A 16,600-nucleotide genomic window follows, 5' to 3' on the forward strand; every position below is an offset into this window, starting at 1 on the left:
TAAAGTGCGATTGTGCCTGATTCAAAGGAGAAGACGGAGAATAAATAATTAAATAAACAAATAAATAAATGCATAGAATCTACGTATTTGACAGCACTATTTTATTTGATAATATTTGATAGTTTTATTTTATTTGATAGTCCTTGTGTATGCCATAATACCTTCTTGAGCGGGCGGAATCTCTGCAAATTCCGTCCTGCACTCCTTTCCACTCCTCGTTCTGCTTGTAGTCGTTTTTTTCTGGAGGTTCGAGGTGGCTGGGCATGTCTGTTCCCTCGCTGTCAACGTACATCTTGACCCCGCCCACCAAACGCCCGCACTGCCATTGATTTCGGCCGTTGTGGGGCTTCATCTTCGAACTACGCTTCGTTCCAGGCTTCCACAACCACTCCTAGCATTCGAATCGTCGTATATTCCTGAATTATGGCACCTCTAAAGGTCTTCATTGCTAGCATTACCGCGAATCCCGAGGTAAGCCACTTTCAGTCATGTTTTTTTTTCTCTTTTGATTTTATACTTTAAAGTGTTTTTTCTTGCTAAACTTTAATTTTGACTTTCCTCTCTCGAAATTTACATCGTAGCGATTTTCTGTTCGTTTTCCTGGACTTCCTGGCGGTTGGCGGTTGTGGCCCGCTGCCGTCCACTCAACTAATCTCCTCACTGAGCTATTACAGCAAATGTTTCCTACAAACAAAGCAAAATCTAACGCAAAAAGCGAAAACGGACAACCTAACTTTGCCCTCTTTCTGTTTGCGAACTCCTATTTGAACATTCGCTCTTTTTTTGGTCAGATCATTATGGTTTTCTTTTTTTTGGATATTTTTAATCCTATAAATACCTCAGTGTACTCTTGGAATATTTTCCTCGTCAATTTTCTTTTTTTTTTGTGTAACGGTAACGTATGGTGATGCTAGTATCGATAGGTGGCACGTTTCCGGATAGCTGTAGCTAAGTTCCGTCAACTTCAAGTTGTTCGCCGTCCAAAAATGTAGGTGCGATGTGATTCGTAGACGAGTTTGTGTTGTTTACTCTCGTGCGCAGGGCACGGAATTATCCGACACCCCGATTAGTTGCGTTCCATTGTTGCCACAGGTTCACCATCGCGCTATAACCGTCGTAACGCTGTTCGAGAACTGGTTTCGTTGTGTGTCGACTCGGTTTTGACTAATAGGAAACGCGGCAATCTAGTAAGAATCCAGTAGATGTGATTGATACCGAATTAGGGGAGGAATCACATCTCTCTTCAGTATAATTTGCAGAATGTCTCGTACTTGACGTTCAAAGAGGGGGAGGGGGCGAGAAAAGGGCACTGAAAACATTTCCTCCTGTCATGTAACGCTGTCAAGCACATCATTCCTAGCTCATCCAGAAAAAGCAGAAGAAGTCTGATTATGAATTCCCCGAAGGCCTCAGAGCGCTAGCAGGCTATTTGCACTTGGAATTCTCTCGATATTTTGTTCAGGAAAAAAAAAACATCATTCGATGACTTTCACACAGATATTCGCACTTTCTAGCGAGACACATGGAACTCGTTCATTCTTTCGAACTGCATAAAACGATGCAGTTAATTGCACCTACAGCAGTCCAGTTTCCAGAATGTTCCTGTAATGACAACATTCACGTGGATTGTACACAAAAGTAATTGTTAGTCTTACCGCAGCAGTCGTGTTCCATTCGTAGTCGCGCTCTGCAGGTCTGCAGCGCTCGATGCGTAACAATCGCATGCAGGCTGATAAACAACCATTGAGAGGAATGAAAACGATGATTTCACGTATCGATCTCAACAAAAAAAAACCGCTTGCGGGAAATTTGACTTTGAGGCATAAAAGTGTGTCCGAAAGAAAAGAAGCAAAGTGAAAAGAAGAGAGCACGAAGCTGTTTCGCTGTGGTGTTCCCCACCTTCTCGAATCTTCCCGAATCCCGAACAAATCTTTGGTACCGCGTTCATGCGAGAATTGTATGAGGCACCTATTACGACGTAATCGTTGATTCGTATTGTATGTTGTTATGTTTGCGCACTTGGTGTTGAGTCAAGCTTGCGCCATGCCAAAGTGTCGTTGACACAGCGTTAGTCGCCGCATAACGTACGCGTGCGAATATGCCACTGCGGGTCGCCGCAATGTCGCGTTCCTCATGGAATTATAATCGGACCTCCGTTCACGAATTTTTGCATAAAATTCGCCAAAAAAGTCGATATTCCCGTTCCTCTACCTGGCTCTATGGTGACAGGTACAGGTGCGGACAGTCAGGTGACTCATTTCTAGTTCAGTTCTTAGGAGGAAAAGATTGTCAATAGTACTGTAAAAGGAGGAGGGGATAATAGATTGCAATTTAAGGATATGCACATTGTGCTCTACACAGAATCCATTAAATATGTGGACATTCTCAAGTCAACGAAAAATATTGTAGACATTCTCTGCACGTGCACTCTTTTTTTTTCTGAGCAAGACCAAGATTGTTATCGGTCTTTATTCTGGCTATTATTTCCCTGTCATCGCCTTCTTCAGAGCTTGAGAATTCTTTATACAAGTATGATGTACATAGAAAAAGAGATCTAGGAATTATCCACCGTTTGCAGTTTCCTCAAAAATGAAGAGGATTTGATATTCAGTGCTGGAAATGTTCGCCTCTCTCATTTGGAATTTTATGACTGGATTACCGTTACATTCCACCATTGCGGCAATGCAGTTAGTCCAAAAGTTTGATGACCATATAACCCATTCTTTGGTCCTGTTTCGAGAAGTAGCTTTTTCTGTAAATATTTGACGTATCGCTAATTTTTACTTTGAATTAAAATGAATAAAATTGAAGAAATAAATAAAACAAAATAATAAAATAATACATAAATAATACAAAATTTGGAGGGGAGGGAGGGTTGAGAGAACGATCGTAATAATCACAAAACCCATTCAAAGTCCAATTCGAGGAGTAACCCAGTTCTATTCGGATAAGATTCGTTGCGGACGTCTTTAGACATACGTTCACGAGGTGACAGCTTGTGCAATTTTAATCCTAGCGCCAAGAACAATTTCGTCACTTTACACTTCTCTCGGCATAGGCACACTCCGAGTGCTCGCTACGCGCTCCAGGCAGCCGTCGGCACTTGAAAGCACATCCTGTTTATTTCGTTTAAATATTCGATCATTCACGAATGAGCTAATTGCTAACGCCTCTCCATTTGAGGTTCATCGATGTTTGAATCCCGATTGCAAAATGACAACAGGTTCTTTCGCCTACTTAATATTTTTGTACCAGTACGTACTAAAAAAGTGCCACTCCATATGAAGACCTTTCAGGGAACAGGGAAAAGCGAGGGAGAATTTTATCTTTCCTGTAACTCTATTCAACCAGCTTCTAAATCTCGTTACATTGATATCACCGACGCAAAAATTCGGACATAAGCAAGAACAGACGCTATTCGAGGAACCGGCTGCAGCGGCCTCCAGACTGTGCGAGATAACGCTTTAGATTTGTGATGTGGAGAGAAAGAGCCAGAGGTGAAGAATCCTGATGGCGCAGCAGCTTTCCAGCTGTTTTCCTGAGGCTGAGGAAAATCACCGCAAAATTACCGCATGAATGGTCGCATAAAAGTATTTCCCTTGAAAATGGATATGCAGAGTCGGGAAAATTCCCAAACTGCGAATTCACAAAACTTCCTAAACCATTTATCCGGTCCAGTCGTTTCTAAGGAAAGAATGATGTTTTGTTTGGAAACATACAGGCCAGAGAGGAATAGAGTTTTTTTTAATCGTTCTGATGTCGCTCTTTCGCTGGAACTCCAGATTTTGCTCCTGTTGAGGGAGTGTTTTGGACTGAACTGAATATTGAGTTTTCAATTGAGTAACCACTTCATAGAGTGAAATTTTATACGAGTAACCCCGCACGACTGCACGAAGTTCTGGAAATGCAACCTTTTTACAGTAGTAAGAAGCACGTTTCCTTGTTTTAAGCTGATCCTAGCTATGTAAATACGCTGGACTGAAACGAAAAAAAAAAACTATCGAGGTGAGCACGTTTCAAATCACCTTTTTAGGCATTCTCATTCCTTTTGTAGGAATGAGAATGCCTAAAAAGGACGGTTGCAGAAGTTCTCGTCCTTCTAATACTTTGAAAATACACAGACCTAAATGCCATTTTTTTTCGCTGGTAACGAAATTTGTATTTTAAAAAATCTATTAATCTGTTGCTTTGAAGTTAGTTAGAGTCAAAGTAGTTTGCAGGAAAGCTAAAAGTTTTTTGCACCAACTCTCCAGTTTTTTCGGATTACCTTGTTTATCCGGAGGTGGAATGGTCACGGAACTTTTGTCCTCAGGCACATTTAGCCATTGTTGATGCTGACCTCAGCACTCATTTTTATACCAACTCATTGAATTAGTGTGGAATCAAAATTACCGCCCGTTTTAGATAGAAATCGAATAGAAAACAGGGCTACATAGTCATTGCATTCAACCACCAATTATCCTAAGAGGATTTTTTAAAACATTTTTTCTTGCAGTTGCCCCTAAATTTTTTTAATTGGGCTTTGTTACGGTAGTACTCTCTCTGTCTCTCTGTCTCTCTCTCTCTCTCTTTCTCTGATATCTACTTTTTATAGTCACCTTAGGTTTTTAACTGTGAAAGGAAAGAACAATTCAATCAAAGTATCTCATCTTACATTCCGGTGTATTTATTCAAAGATTTTGTTCCCACATTTTGACGCGTTTATTATGAGAAAATTCCACATGACTGCTTCCCATCAAGGAATCATGGGCAATTTTGCGATAAATACTGACGTTGATGACGTCGTCATGGGAAAAACAATCTCCTGGAGATTCGTGCCAAACAAAGACAATCCGCGAAATGTCTTTGTGTGTGTGGACGCAAAGAAGTGGTTCGTTCCACTACACATCACGCATTATTCCCGTTCAATACTTGTCGAAGGCTGATTATGGACGCATGGCGCCGTAACGGTCATGATACATGAAGCGTAAGCTAAACGTAGCGGTCGTTTTTGCTAGAAATCAATACTAACAAGGCTGTCCTTTCCTAGATTCCATTGAATCTTTGTTCCTCAAGTTTAGGACGGTTGTGGCAGCTTTGTTTTGCTGTATTAATTCGTTGCGAAATAACTCAAAAAGAGGGCGGGTGTAGCGCAGTCGGTAAGAGGTTCCGCTGTGTCTGCACGATCGATAGATGATTCGAAGCCGCCCTAGTGCCAACCAAACCCTTTATCCCTTCTGTCGGGTACGATGCTTGTCTTTGAGAATAAAAACACTGAGTTGAAGCATTGGATCGCCTCCGCCCGTCATTTTATACTCTTGTATACGGGTTCGTAATCTTCTTCGGAGTTGCCTAAGCCAAACACACAAAAACTTTATAACTCAATAAATAAGGGGAAATATAGACTGCACAGAAATTTCTCCCCTAGAATAATTTACCTCCTTTACACCTCCAACGATTGTCGCATTGCTGATGCAGCATTTTTGTCCTACTGATTTGTAAGTTCTATCGGCTGACTCATTAAAAAATGACCTTAAAAAAATTACTGAGACCTTAAAAAAGAAGAGACACAGTCCACATCGAACGCAGCACGTCTACGCGACGCATGCGCTGCGGAAACGAAAACAGCTACTCCAAGGAGTGAAAATGCGACATCGACCGGCAAGTTCATCAAAGCGCTGAAGCGCTCGGTGCCAGGCGCGAACTCGAACGTGCTGCAGGCGTCGCATCACACCGGTTGAACGAGTTTGGCGGTGACTCTAAGCAGACACAAAATCAGCTGAAAAACTGAGCTGTCGGTTGCATGGGAAGATTATGGATAAACTGTTCCGCCACTGGATTTTGTCAGAGACCATTCGTACTCTCCTGCAAGGAACAGTAAATTTAAATTTAAATTACTTAAGATATAGTGCATTCTTGTGACCATTCCACTTTAAATTTAACTTAGCGCCTCTTTCTTTGTATGAATGGTATGCTGTTTCCTTACCGCTCATCCGTTCCTAATGTTTGAAGCATTTGAATTTAAAAAAAGAACCAAATGATAACGATAACAAAAGGAAAAAAAAACACTCCTACAAGTGCAAATTGCAATCAGAAACGAAGAGCATTACGGAGAAAGCCAGGGGAAAGAACTGTCTGCTTAGGGTTCTGAGCTTCGCTTATTGGGTTATGCTTTTTTATTAGAACCTATGAGCGGTTTGTATGGATTAGCCCTTGAAGGTGCGGCAGCGTTGTCCGGGCCTTGTAGCACAAAAGAAGCCCTTATATGGTTTAGTAGGAAAATTCTTAGTCGCTCTCTCTCTCGCTAACACAAAAATAAAGGAGATGATCTTAGATGTTCGCTGAAACCCCAAACCCATCATTCAGCTCAACTCACTTTGATCGAACTTTATACGCATAACAAGTTTACTTAATGTGAGCTAAACTTCCCCCAGAAACGAACTTTTCTGCGACTCCTGGATGTTTTTTCTGCAGCAGTTGGATGTTAGCCGGTTTTTATTTTCATTCGCATTAAGTATGAAAGCAGAGCCCATCTCTTTTTTCTATTTTTCGCTCAGTTTTGGGAACGAATGAAACTAGCTTTCGCCTAGGTGAAACTGGTATTGAAAGTTTTTTTTTGCAAAGTATTTGCAGTTTTTGCCGAAACACTTTTCGAAAGGGCACTTTTTCCTTGCTAGATAATTCACTAATCTCTTCTGTGAATTATAATTGTGAATTATAATTATTGACGGATTCCTTGTAGATCTAAAAGAACGTCCGCATAGACTTCATTTCTTTTCGGAATCTCGTGAATTTCCGATAATTTCCGCCTCGATTCCGCATAAATCACGCACCTTCGAGATGTCTAAGGGTATAACGGAGAAGTCCAGACAGAGTACGCCTATTTTACCACGTCTGACAGACTTTTATTAGATGAATTAGCGATGCTTCACGGATTTTGGCAGTGAATAATAGAAATTTGAACTCGAATGAATCTAATCTAGTTAGTGCAGCTGCAGTAGATTAATCGCTTTTGAACACGTTGAGCGATGCGGCCGGAATTCGATGTTCGGTTAGATATCAGAGTTTTTTTAGGTCTTTATTGAGCGTTTCTAAATTGATAAAAGCAGCAGATACATGAAATGAAAATTTTTCTTTTATTTGAAGAGGAAGTAAAAACTGTAAATCACAGATGTTCCACGCGAATTTTATTACGACTCAATTGGGGCCAATGCGAGCTTGAAAAAAGAAATTATGAGAGTTTCAGTATCCACGTGAATACCAATTTTGTCTGACTGCACTCGACGAAAAATCGTCAAAGTTATGCCACAATTCATTTGCAATTTTGGTAGATAACTAAGTATGATTAAAAGAAAACCTCGATCCCAATTCTCAAAGAAATTTTCGTGCAATGATATTATAAATCTACCTTAAAGGCTGCGTTCTTGGAAATTTGTTTGTTGTCCTGGATTTTGTCCTTCTCATCCATAGATAGATTTCGAAGTGTAGTTTTTTAGGAATTGCAACTAAAAGACAAAAATTCCCTACAGTTTCATGTACATACAAACATTTAAACTGCCCTCATTCCATCAGGAGATCTTTCATTGAAATAGTATCTTTGCTCTTGCGAGAGGAAATCGGATATTACCCGATTTTTTTCAAGTTATGGGACATTATCCATTATTCTTCAAGTTATGGGGCCTGCCAAGTTAGCAGTGTTGTCAACGTTTACATCTTCGACAATTAGCTGCAGATGTTTTCCGAGCCAGACAGATGAATTTCAAAAAAAAAATCATAGACTAATCCACCCAGCTGGAATGGATTTCGTTTTCGACTTGGACTTCGAAAATATCAAGTGGATATGCTTTTTCAGGAGGATTAGTTCTATTGAATCCTAAAAATACTCTAATAATTATAAGGCTAATATGAAACAATTATATATTTGCAAATAACAAATCTAACAGGGCAAAATATCTGTTTTCTCAAAAATTTTCTAGTGAAAACCCTCTCTAACAGCGGTTCACATTTCGCCAAATTATACAGTTAAAGGACAGCAGGGTTTCAATGTAATTTTTTCTTGTGGTTCGTTGAATCTGCTTTCGTCTCATAGTCATTTGCTGTAATCCTCCAAGCGATATGCTCAGGACACTCGTGATCGAAACGCAAGCGTTTATTTGTTAGGGATTTGCAGTAGTCACTGACGATATTATTATCTTGATTGGGGTTATTTTGCAGTTTAAGGGGACATTTTCCGAACGAGAGCGCCAATTAGGATTTTTCAAGTGCCTTTTGCACTAAAACATTGAATAAATGTTTATTTTATCGTACTAATGAGTGAAGAGAAAAGCCTCGCAAATTGTTCGTTCAGTTTTAGTCGGTCCCATTCAGCGTATAGACTTTGAAGTTAATCTCTGAGTTCACCATTTATCGTAATTCAGCCTTCTTTCCAGAATGTTCCGAAAACAGATAGATCTCCTTTCAGATCCGAAAACGAGTACAGCGAACGCTGATGATCCTGGATGGTTTGAGCATTCCTTTCGATGCAATAGATATCACGAAACCGGGTACGTTGTTGTTTGCACATCTTCAGATAGATTCGCGAGGCTTCGTTTACCATGCATAGCTTCGCTCATCCGTACAACGGCAATCTTTGATCGTTGTTCATCTAGTTTTTGGAAAACGTATGCGTCACACATGAGAGGAAGGTCGATTCTAGGCGATGACTGCGATATTCTGCCCTTACAGAATCGAAGTCATCGAAGCAGATTCAAAAAAAAAAATTGCGGAGCTATCGCGATGACGAGAACACTTCTTTATTTGATCTAAAAAGTCTCGGACCAAGCCGTTTAAGGGTAGCGCCCATCCCTCGTTTCCTATGCACAGTTTTTTCCCATTATATATTTTAAGACAATCAGATAAAAAAATGATAAATTCACTGACGTATCAATCCACTTGGGATGCGCTAAAGCGTTTTACTGGAATTTGTAATCGTTGGGGTTTTGGAACGGGTGTTGGCCTATATAATCACCAATACAATGGTTTCGAACCCGAACAGCGATGAATTTTTGTCCTGTAGTAATAATCGTGTAATTATGAACTTCAAATTCAACAGATTTTATTTCAAGAGTCCTTTTGAATTTTAAATGGGAATATCGCATTCTGAAGTCATGGAATGTGTACAAAGTCGTGATGCATCATGCGTTAAATTATTCTGAACCCGATAGTGAAAGGACATCAGAAGTTCACGAATTCTTCTATTTGACTACGAGATGCATCCAGAGACACTTGTGATTTCTGACACTGCTCTTCTTTTTGCAGAAGAAATTCGCATTGGTTACTCATTGGTTACTCGTTGAGAACGGGAAGGAAATAAAAGTCACTCTTCTGAAATTTGTTTTATTACACAAATCGGTGAAAAAGTGCGCTGAGGTGTCTCTGCAGCAAGCCTACCATTCCCCTCCCGAGTCTGCTTTCTTTTTGCTTTTTTATAGCTGTTCACTATTATTTTCGTATAGTATTGCACATTGTTCACTATTGTTCACTATTATTTTCGTATAGTATGGATAGGACTACGGAGCCCTTAGTGAAACCCTAGTCGATTAGTTATACCGTTTATTTTGCTCCCTGTGCGACTCTAAGGTCTTAGTCCGTAGGGATTTACTTTCTGTCCCACTTTTGTTTAGTTGTGCATGACTAGCTTTTGCACGACTTTCAGCCTTCTCACTCTTAATACCAGAAAGGCCTTTTTTCGCTAGTTTAGTAGTTTCTGTTGATTCCAGCGCATCTCGTCAAAGGCGTCAGATCGCGATGATTGGATTTCTGCCTCCCTTTTTCTGTTATGCATAGCTGGCCTTCTTCTAGAACGGACTGGGACCAAAACAAAGTGTAAAACGAATGGAAAATGTCTAGTCTTTGTAGTCCTATTTGTGTACTCTCCTGCAGAAAAGAAGTGAAAGACCACGAAGCATAAAAAGGATACAGATCCGTGGAGTTTTCTGCATACTGTAGAGGGAGATCAGTGTACAACTTCACTGAAGACGCGTCTCCTCCTCGTATTACAATACATTTTCGCCGACTGTATATTTGGATATAGTCACCGAAGAACGGGTTCAACTGATGTGATGCATCCGCGAAGGCGCCGGGTATATGGTGATCTGGGTAGCTCGGCAGGGGCTAAAGAACAGCAGAATCGTCCCGAAGGGTGTCACAAATACAGGACATCCCCCCCCCCAGCCTTCGACGCAAAAGCGTAAGCTCGGTCGAGCATGTTCGGCGGTCGTATATTTCTAGGGGAAAGGTTTAGGGCAGAGGAAGTTAGTGAAACGGAAGAGATCCACGGTGTAACGTAAGAACACGCAATTGTACTTCTCAGTACTCAGGTTAGATTCTTCATATGATAGAAAAAAACTCAAGAAAGTAGCTCCTTTTTATCAAGTTAAGGAATATGGAAGATTGTGCGGGATCTTATCCTATCCTTTGCGTCAGCTTCCTAGAACTCCTAGAAATTCGCTAAGATTAATTCTTTCGAAAAACAAAAAGAGGAACTAGCAAGAGAAAGAGTTTCTTATCTCGACAGCCACCATAAACAAAGTTTCCTGGAAGGAACAACTAAAAAATAACCGTAATGAAAAGACCAAAGAGAATGTTTTACATGACTCGGTTAGGTCCAGGATCTCACACCTATCAGAAATGCAAAGCTTCACACATGCGACCGACTGAACATACACAACCTACGACATTTGATATAAATTCTACCGTAAAATCTTTTCGAGTACAGTAGTAACCGCGAGTTTTAGATTAACAGCGATCGCGACGCTAAAAACTCTATCCTTTTCCTTATTAGAATTTGTGTAATATTTCGAAACTTAAATAGGACGTTAGGCGGGTTCAAATTTTTACTGGAGACCTCCAAACTTGCACCTTCAAGCATTTTCATGCTTTATTTTGCTCAACCGCATTCATACTCACTCGCCGCGCACCGCGTCGCAACGCGATAACACAGGCGACACAACGCTGGAAAGCAATTGGCAGTTACAGCAGCAGTGGCGACAGCTCTGCTCTTCCCCCTGGCTCAGACCCTGTTTATGACAGCCGTCCGGATAAGAGAGGCGATGCGGTGTCAAAAAAAAGTCAAAATCTGATTACATTTCATATCTTCAACACTCTTCGAGGTTTCATCATCTTGACGAATTTTTACTATTTAGCCTACCCCATGATTTTTGGATTGAAAGCGATTTGTGATGAGACGATTAGTTTTGACTCCGTCAACTGACGACTCATCAGCATTTGCATCTTTATGCGGTTGAGAAATGAGCATGGCATAAACGATCGAAGCCATTTCGCCAACTGCTGGCGCCGAACCTAAAATCAGCACCCAAATGTGCCTATAGGAAATGTACAGCTTTCAGGCAACGAAGAACAACGTATGTTCATGCGGGAACACGCCGTTAAAGACGATGTGAAATGCACACCGCTACCGCCACAGTTCTTCTACAACGAGGAGTACCTTGGAGTAAGTTTTGAATGTGGAATAGCAGCGAAGCACTGATTTCAAGAGTTCTGCGATAGTTCTTTTCCATTTTCTTTTCTTAAATCCTGATTTTACTCCTGACCAATCAGTTCAAATACTCATGCTGATACCAGCTAGAAATACGAAATTTGCTATTTCCACCAGAGAATTAGGAACACTTTATGTTGAACACAACTTTAAATTCAAAACTTCTTCTCGCTTCGATTTCGCCTTGTGAAACGTTAGGTGTTTTGGAAAATCTAGACGAGGTACCCATAAAAGATGCTATTCACAACGAATGTCAAAGAAACACTTTAAAAAATAAAAGAAATGGGTGTACAGGTCCCATGTATGATGTTCCAGTGCAGCTGTAAAGTGTTTCAAGGCATAAAGTTCCTTTCTTTTCCAGAACTTCGTTGATTTCGAGGAAGCTGTTGAAGATGACCGTATAGCTGAATTCCTTCGACTCATACCTGAGGTACATTTTGCATTTTTTGTGTTTACTATGCACTGTTTTTTTCAATACTATTTTGCGTGATTATCCCCTTGAAGCAATAATCCTCTCTGATTGAGAATAATTCTACTTACACTAATATCCAGAGTGCATCTGCATGATCTAAGAAATCGATTTCAGTGAAAGTGAAGAGAAAACTTGTCAGGTGCTTGTCAAGTTCTATAACTACTAAGAAAAGTGCGCAAAAATGGGACACAGGGTCGGGGTACTGTAGATTCAATCATCAGTATCAACAACTAGCAGAGTAACTTTTTAAATGCGTATTCAAACAAGACTTCCTAGTACTAAGTGCGGCAAAATCAACTCTCACATTCCATTCTGCCTATGTTTTTTAGCCGATGTTTTTTAGATCTGTTTTTTTTTTTTCTTAGCCGATGCTTTTTTAGATCGCTCATAAGAAAACGCACAATTTCAGATATCCAGCATAAACTTATAGCAAATACATATATTATTTGACATCAGCAACTCATTTACATTCCAATGGTATTTTCAAAATTTAATTTTGCCCACTTCCAAGAATTCTGACGGTTTGCGACGGATTAATTCGTCGGCGACGGATTTTGGGACCCAAGTTAGTAGCAGTGTTGTATGGATTAAATGAAGACTTGGTTAACTCTACAAAAATCTGACAGGAAGAGTTAAGAATAGAAAATGAATCCAAGAACATCTGTCGGACTCGAGATGAGAGGAAAGAAAAAAGATTAGAACCTTACACCTGCTGTTCTACTTTCGTGAATAATTCTTGGGTTCATTCAAAATTTGAAAAAACGTCCCATATACTTATTGAGAACATCTGTTTTATGCACACAATTACAAATTTATTAGACATCACGAAAAGACAGTTCAATACAGTGCAAATCGAAGCAGCACGTCGAAGACAAGGAGAATCGCGTGGATAACGGTGATTTGTCGTTGTTAGCTCATTTAGTAGTTATAGTTGTGTCTTGTCTTTGCATGTAAACAAAGTTTGTGCTAACCATTCATCTGTGGTGTAAGGTTAAGGAAGGTATCGTGCATGTTGCTTGTGTTTTAGCTACTCCTAAAGGCAGCGTATAATGAAACTGACAATTTTAGGATCTCTCCACTAGAACCGAAAGAGGGCAGGGGTGTAATTCACAAATGCAGCCTCAATTCTGCCTGGGCGAAGAAAAAAGTGAGAAACAGCCTTGCTTGCACCGGTACTCCCTACGACGCAACTTTTTATGAAATGGGAAGCGAAAAATCCCGTTCTCGCTCCATATCTGCCATCAAACTAATGTAACTCGAACCTCCCGAACCTCCATATTCTCAGACGCTATGAGGCTTGTCACCGTCCCACTATCCATAATAAATTGCTAGTCTTTTTCTGGATTATTAGAGGGACTTGAAGATGTTAACAATTATATCCAGGAACTACATCTCTATCCCTCTTCTAATCATGGTAAATTCGCAACATTGTCAGTTTTATAGTACGCTGCCTTCAACAGCACTATCATGCTAATATTTTCCTTCATGTTTGTCAAAAATAAGAAAAAGAGGTTCGTCAAGGCATATTCCCTTTTCAACAATGGTTTCTTCTTTCTTCTACTAGTTGGAGAGGAAAAGACGTCGTTTATAGAAAACAAGCTAAAGACAGGATGCTCGCTGCTAATGTTTCAACTTCTAGAAGATAGATGTCGAAAATTTATACTCAGCTTTCGGAAAAATATTTAATGTTGTTTTCTGCTCAGTGGAATATGTCTATAAGAGGTACAGGAATTTCTTTTTTACGCATGCCATTTTCGACTTTTGTGATCAAAAACCATCTTTATTCCATACATTCGAGAGTCTGCTTAAAGGTCTGCCCATTAGGAGGGGATATTGCTTTAATCCCACTAGAAAATGACGTTACTTTTTGGCAGAACCAATACTTCAACTTGGAAGTCGCTTGAGGTTTACAGAGGCGAGTATAGCGCACTTGAAAAGGAATTCTGCTGCGTATGCACGGTCCGCCTGTGGATGGAGACCGTCCTGGTGTCAACCAACCCTTTCAACTATACGTGGTCGATAAATTGGTACCAGACTTATCCGGGAGGATAGAAACACTGACTTGATTCATTGGCTAGCCCTCGCAAGTCATTGTGCGCATCACAGGCTAGACACGCGTCCGCAACCTCAAACGATTCCGAGTTGAAGTCGGACGCGTAGACGAATCCCCACGGGGATTTATCAACGTCATACACTTTATCCTTATTTTTTTTAATCCCATTACTTCATAGGAAGAAGAAGAAATACAGAAAGAAACTGCATAACTACAGGAATCAGAGAGCAAAAAAGACTCACACACATCAGATTATTCGAATATTCCATTTTCGGTTAATATCATGTTCAAAAAAGTGAAAATACCAAAATAAATAAAACGTGATTCTTCACCAACAGTAGCATATGATAAAGTTAATGATCCCTTGGGCAATCAATTTCCGATAAGTTCACTTCAGCAGAGTTCGAAAGTTTCGCTCATGAACCAACTGTTGATTTCTGCAGCGGAAGAACTTCACGGAGGCAGAGTGAGATTTTGTCATAAATAGTTAGCGTTCATCCCTTGGTTCTACTCTATTGGTTCTACTCCAAAGTTAAGTCACAGTATGCCTTGAGGAGCCTCTTTGCAAAGAATTGTGCGTGGAAGTAGGCTATATATATATATATATATATCACTACTGTATCACTACTGGTACACTGCACCACTAGCGGCGATTTTTGAGCTTTTTTTAATTCTGATTTTTTCAGGGATCAGGGCAGGCGGCGAGCAATAGGGATGAGGAAGATGTAAGTTCACTTCACGTTTGAGCAGATTTTTTTCTTACCAACTACGGGCGACCAAAGACATGAGAGATGTCCTAATAGTGTTTTGCCACAATAGTACTCGAAACTTTTCTACTGCCGTTCAAACTACTCCTGAAAGCGTTTACGAAAATTATTGTTGTTGAACCCTTCCCATTACGGTTACAGTTTGAAGGCGAAGGCTGGAATTTTCTGACAGTCGCAACTCTGTAGAGGATTACTTGACGGAACAGAAAATGAAAAATTTCCAATGTTGAGTCTAGTCGTCAAAAGGGTTCGCAAAGTACGAGCCTGCTCGTGGCACAGTGAAATATATATGTGTGTATATTTGTTTATTTACACCACCTGTTTAAATATTTGTTACATACTGCAAATCATAGCAATACATTTTATTTTTATTTTTTTATTTACTTTTTTATCCCCAGCTTTAAATTCCATTAAAATCTGACTAATCCTCCTTTTTTTTTTTTATAAAATTTGCTGTTTTTGCCTCCCTCCCCCTTAGAGCAGCATTACAAATCCAAGATGTACGCGAAACGTTCGGAACGACCAAGCACCACATGTGCTATTACACTGGATGGAGGGTCACTCTGTTGCCAATAGGATTATAATGAACGCAGGGAAGAGCAAGAAAAGAGAGACGAACTGTTTAGTGACTCAATGAATATTCCAGGACAAATCGGACAAGGAGAACGAAAATGGGGTAGCGGGTACACACGACGACGACGACGAAGGCGGGGGAGAAGAAGACGAAGAGGAAGATGAGGGTGAGGATGAGGGAGAGGAAGAAGACGAAGGAGAAGACGAAGATGAAGAGGGCGATGAAGAGGAGGATGAAGCTGAAGATGGAGAAGACGCTGCAGAAAATAAAGATTCGCTGTCGAACAATACACAAGAAAAGGACGAGAAGAAAGCTGGTAAAGCTGAGGTAGGGACAATCAATCCATCCTTAGTAGTGCTCTTTTAAGGAGATTGAGCGTTACAAAATGATCTGTTTTTAATTCGTTCAAATCCAAGTTCTAAGCCTGATCAGAGTTCGCATCACGTAGTCGTTTCTTTCTCCAAAAACCACTCATACTTCATAAACAATTTTTGCGAAACTTTTTCTTGATAGCATATGGAAAGGTAAAATTTTAAGCCCGGTATCCAAGGCATGTAATGCATCTCTGATACCAACTCGAAATGAATTCCCTAATTTAGGTCGAAGAGACAGCAACAATACGACTAGGTGATGCAGCGAAGAAACAAGAAACGAAAGGTGAAGAAGATGAAGAAGGTGAAGAGGATGAAGAGGAAGGCGAAGACGAAGAGGAAGGTGAAGATGAGGAAGAGGGTGAAGATGAGGATGAGGAATACGAGGAAGAGGAGGAAGCTGAGTGAACTGGAATTCCAGGACTTCTAGGATCAGCTGTAGGAACGAGTAGAGTTGCACAAGCGTTCGTCGGGTACTCTGGGGTTGTCAAAATATTGCATTTCGTAATTACATTTGTTTTTCTATTGTTGTGCTATTTTCCATAGATATGTGCGCTTTCAAAACCACTTCTTCTTGTACCGATTTGTCACTTTGTCCACTTGATTGCCATGTTTAAAGGAATGCTGTAAATACTTTAATAATGAAACAAACAGTGAATTAATTCAGATATTATTGGCACTGACACGCAGAAGAAATCCATTTATTCGCGAAGATAACAAAATAGCTGAGTGAAAAAGCAACAATACAAAAAAAAACTAATGATGAATCTGTTCTGATATAGACTACCGAAGAGTGAAGAAATGGTACTAGATCATTAAATACACTATATATCACTTTAGGAAAGACG

At 40.2% G+C, this 16,600-nt stretch overlaps 1 protein-coding gene across 2 annotated transcripts; it reads left to right on the forward strand.

Moving 5' to 3' along the window:
• Positions 1-423: 423 nt before the first annotated feature.
• Positions 424-16,160, forward strand: RB195_006844 (uncharacterized protein; the record flags this gene model as incomplete). 2 transcript variants are annotated; one of them, XM_064180159.1, is made up of 8 exons in its annotated part: positions 424-471; positions 8,441-8,522; positions 11,367-11,470; positions 11,877-11,945; positions 12,820-12,882; positions 14,727-14,765; positions 15,454-15,708; positions 15,981-16,160. In XM_064180159.1, 8 exons carry the CDS (start codon positions 424-426, stop codon positions 16,158-16,160), a joined length of 840 nt encoding a protein of 279 aa, XP_064037052.1. The 2 variants fall into 2 exon arrangements, with proteins under 2 accessions (XP_064037052.1, XP_064037053.1); XM_064180158.1 differs by lacking the exon at positions 12,820-12,882.
• Between the last annotated feature and the right edge of the window lie 440 nt (positions 16,161-16,600).

This window comes from Necator americanus, chromosome I (assembly GCF_031761385.1).
Source record: "Necator americanus strain Aroian chromosome I, whole genome shotgun sequence".
Taxonomy (NCBI): Eukaryota; Metazoa; Nematoda; class Chromadorea; order Rhabditida; family Ancylostomatidae; genus Necator; species Necator americanus.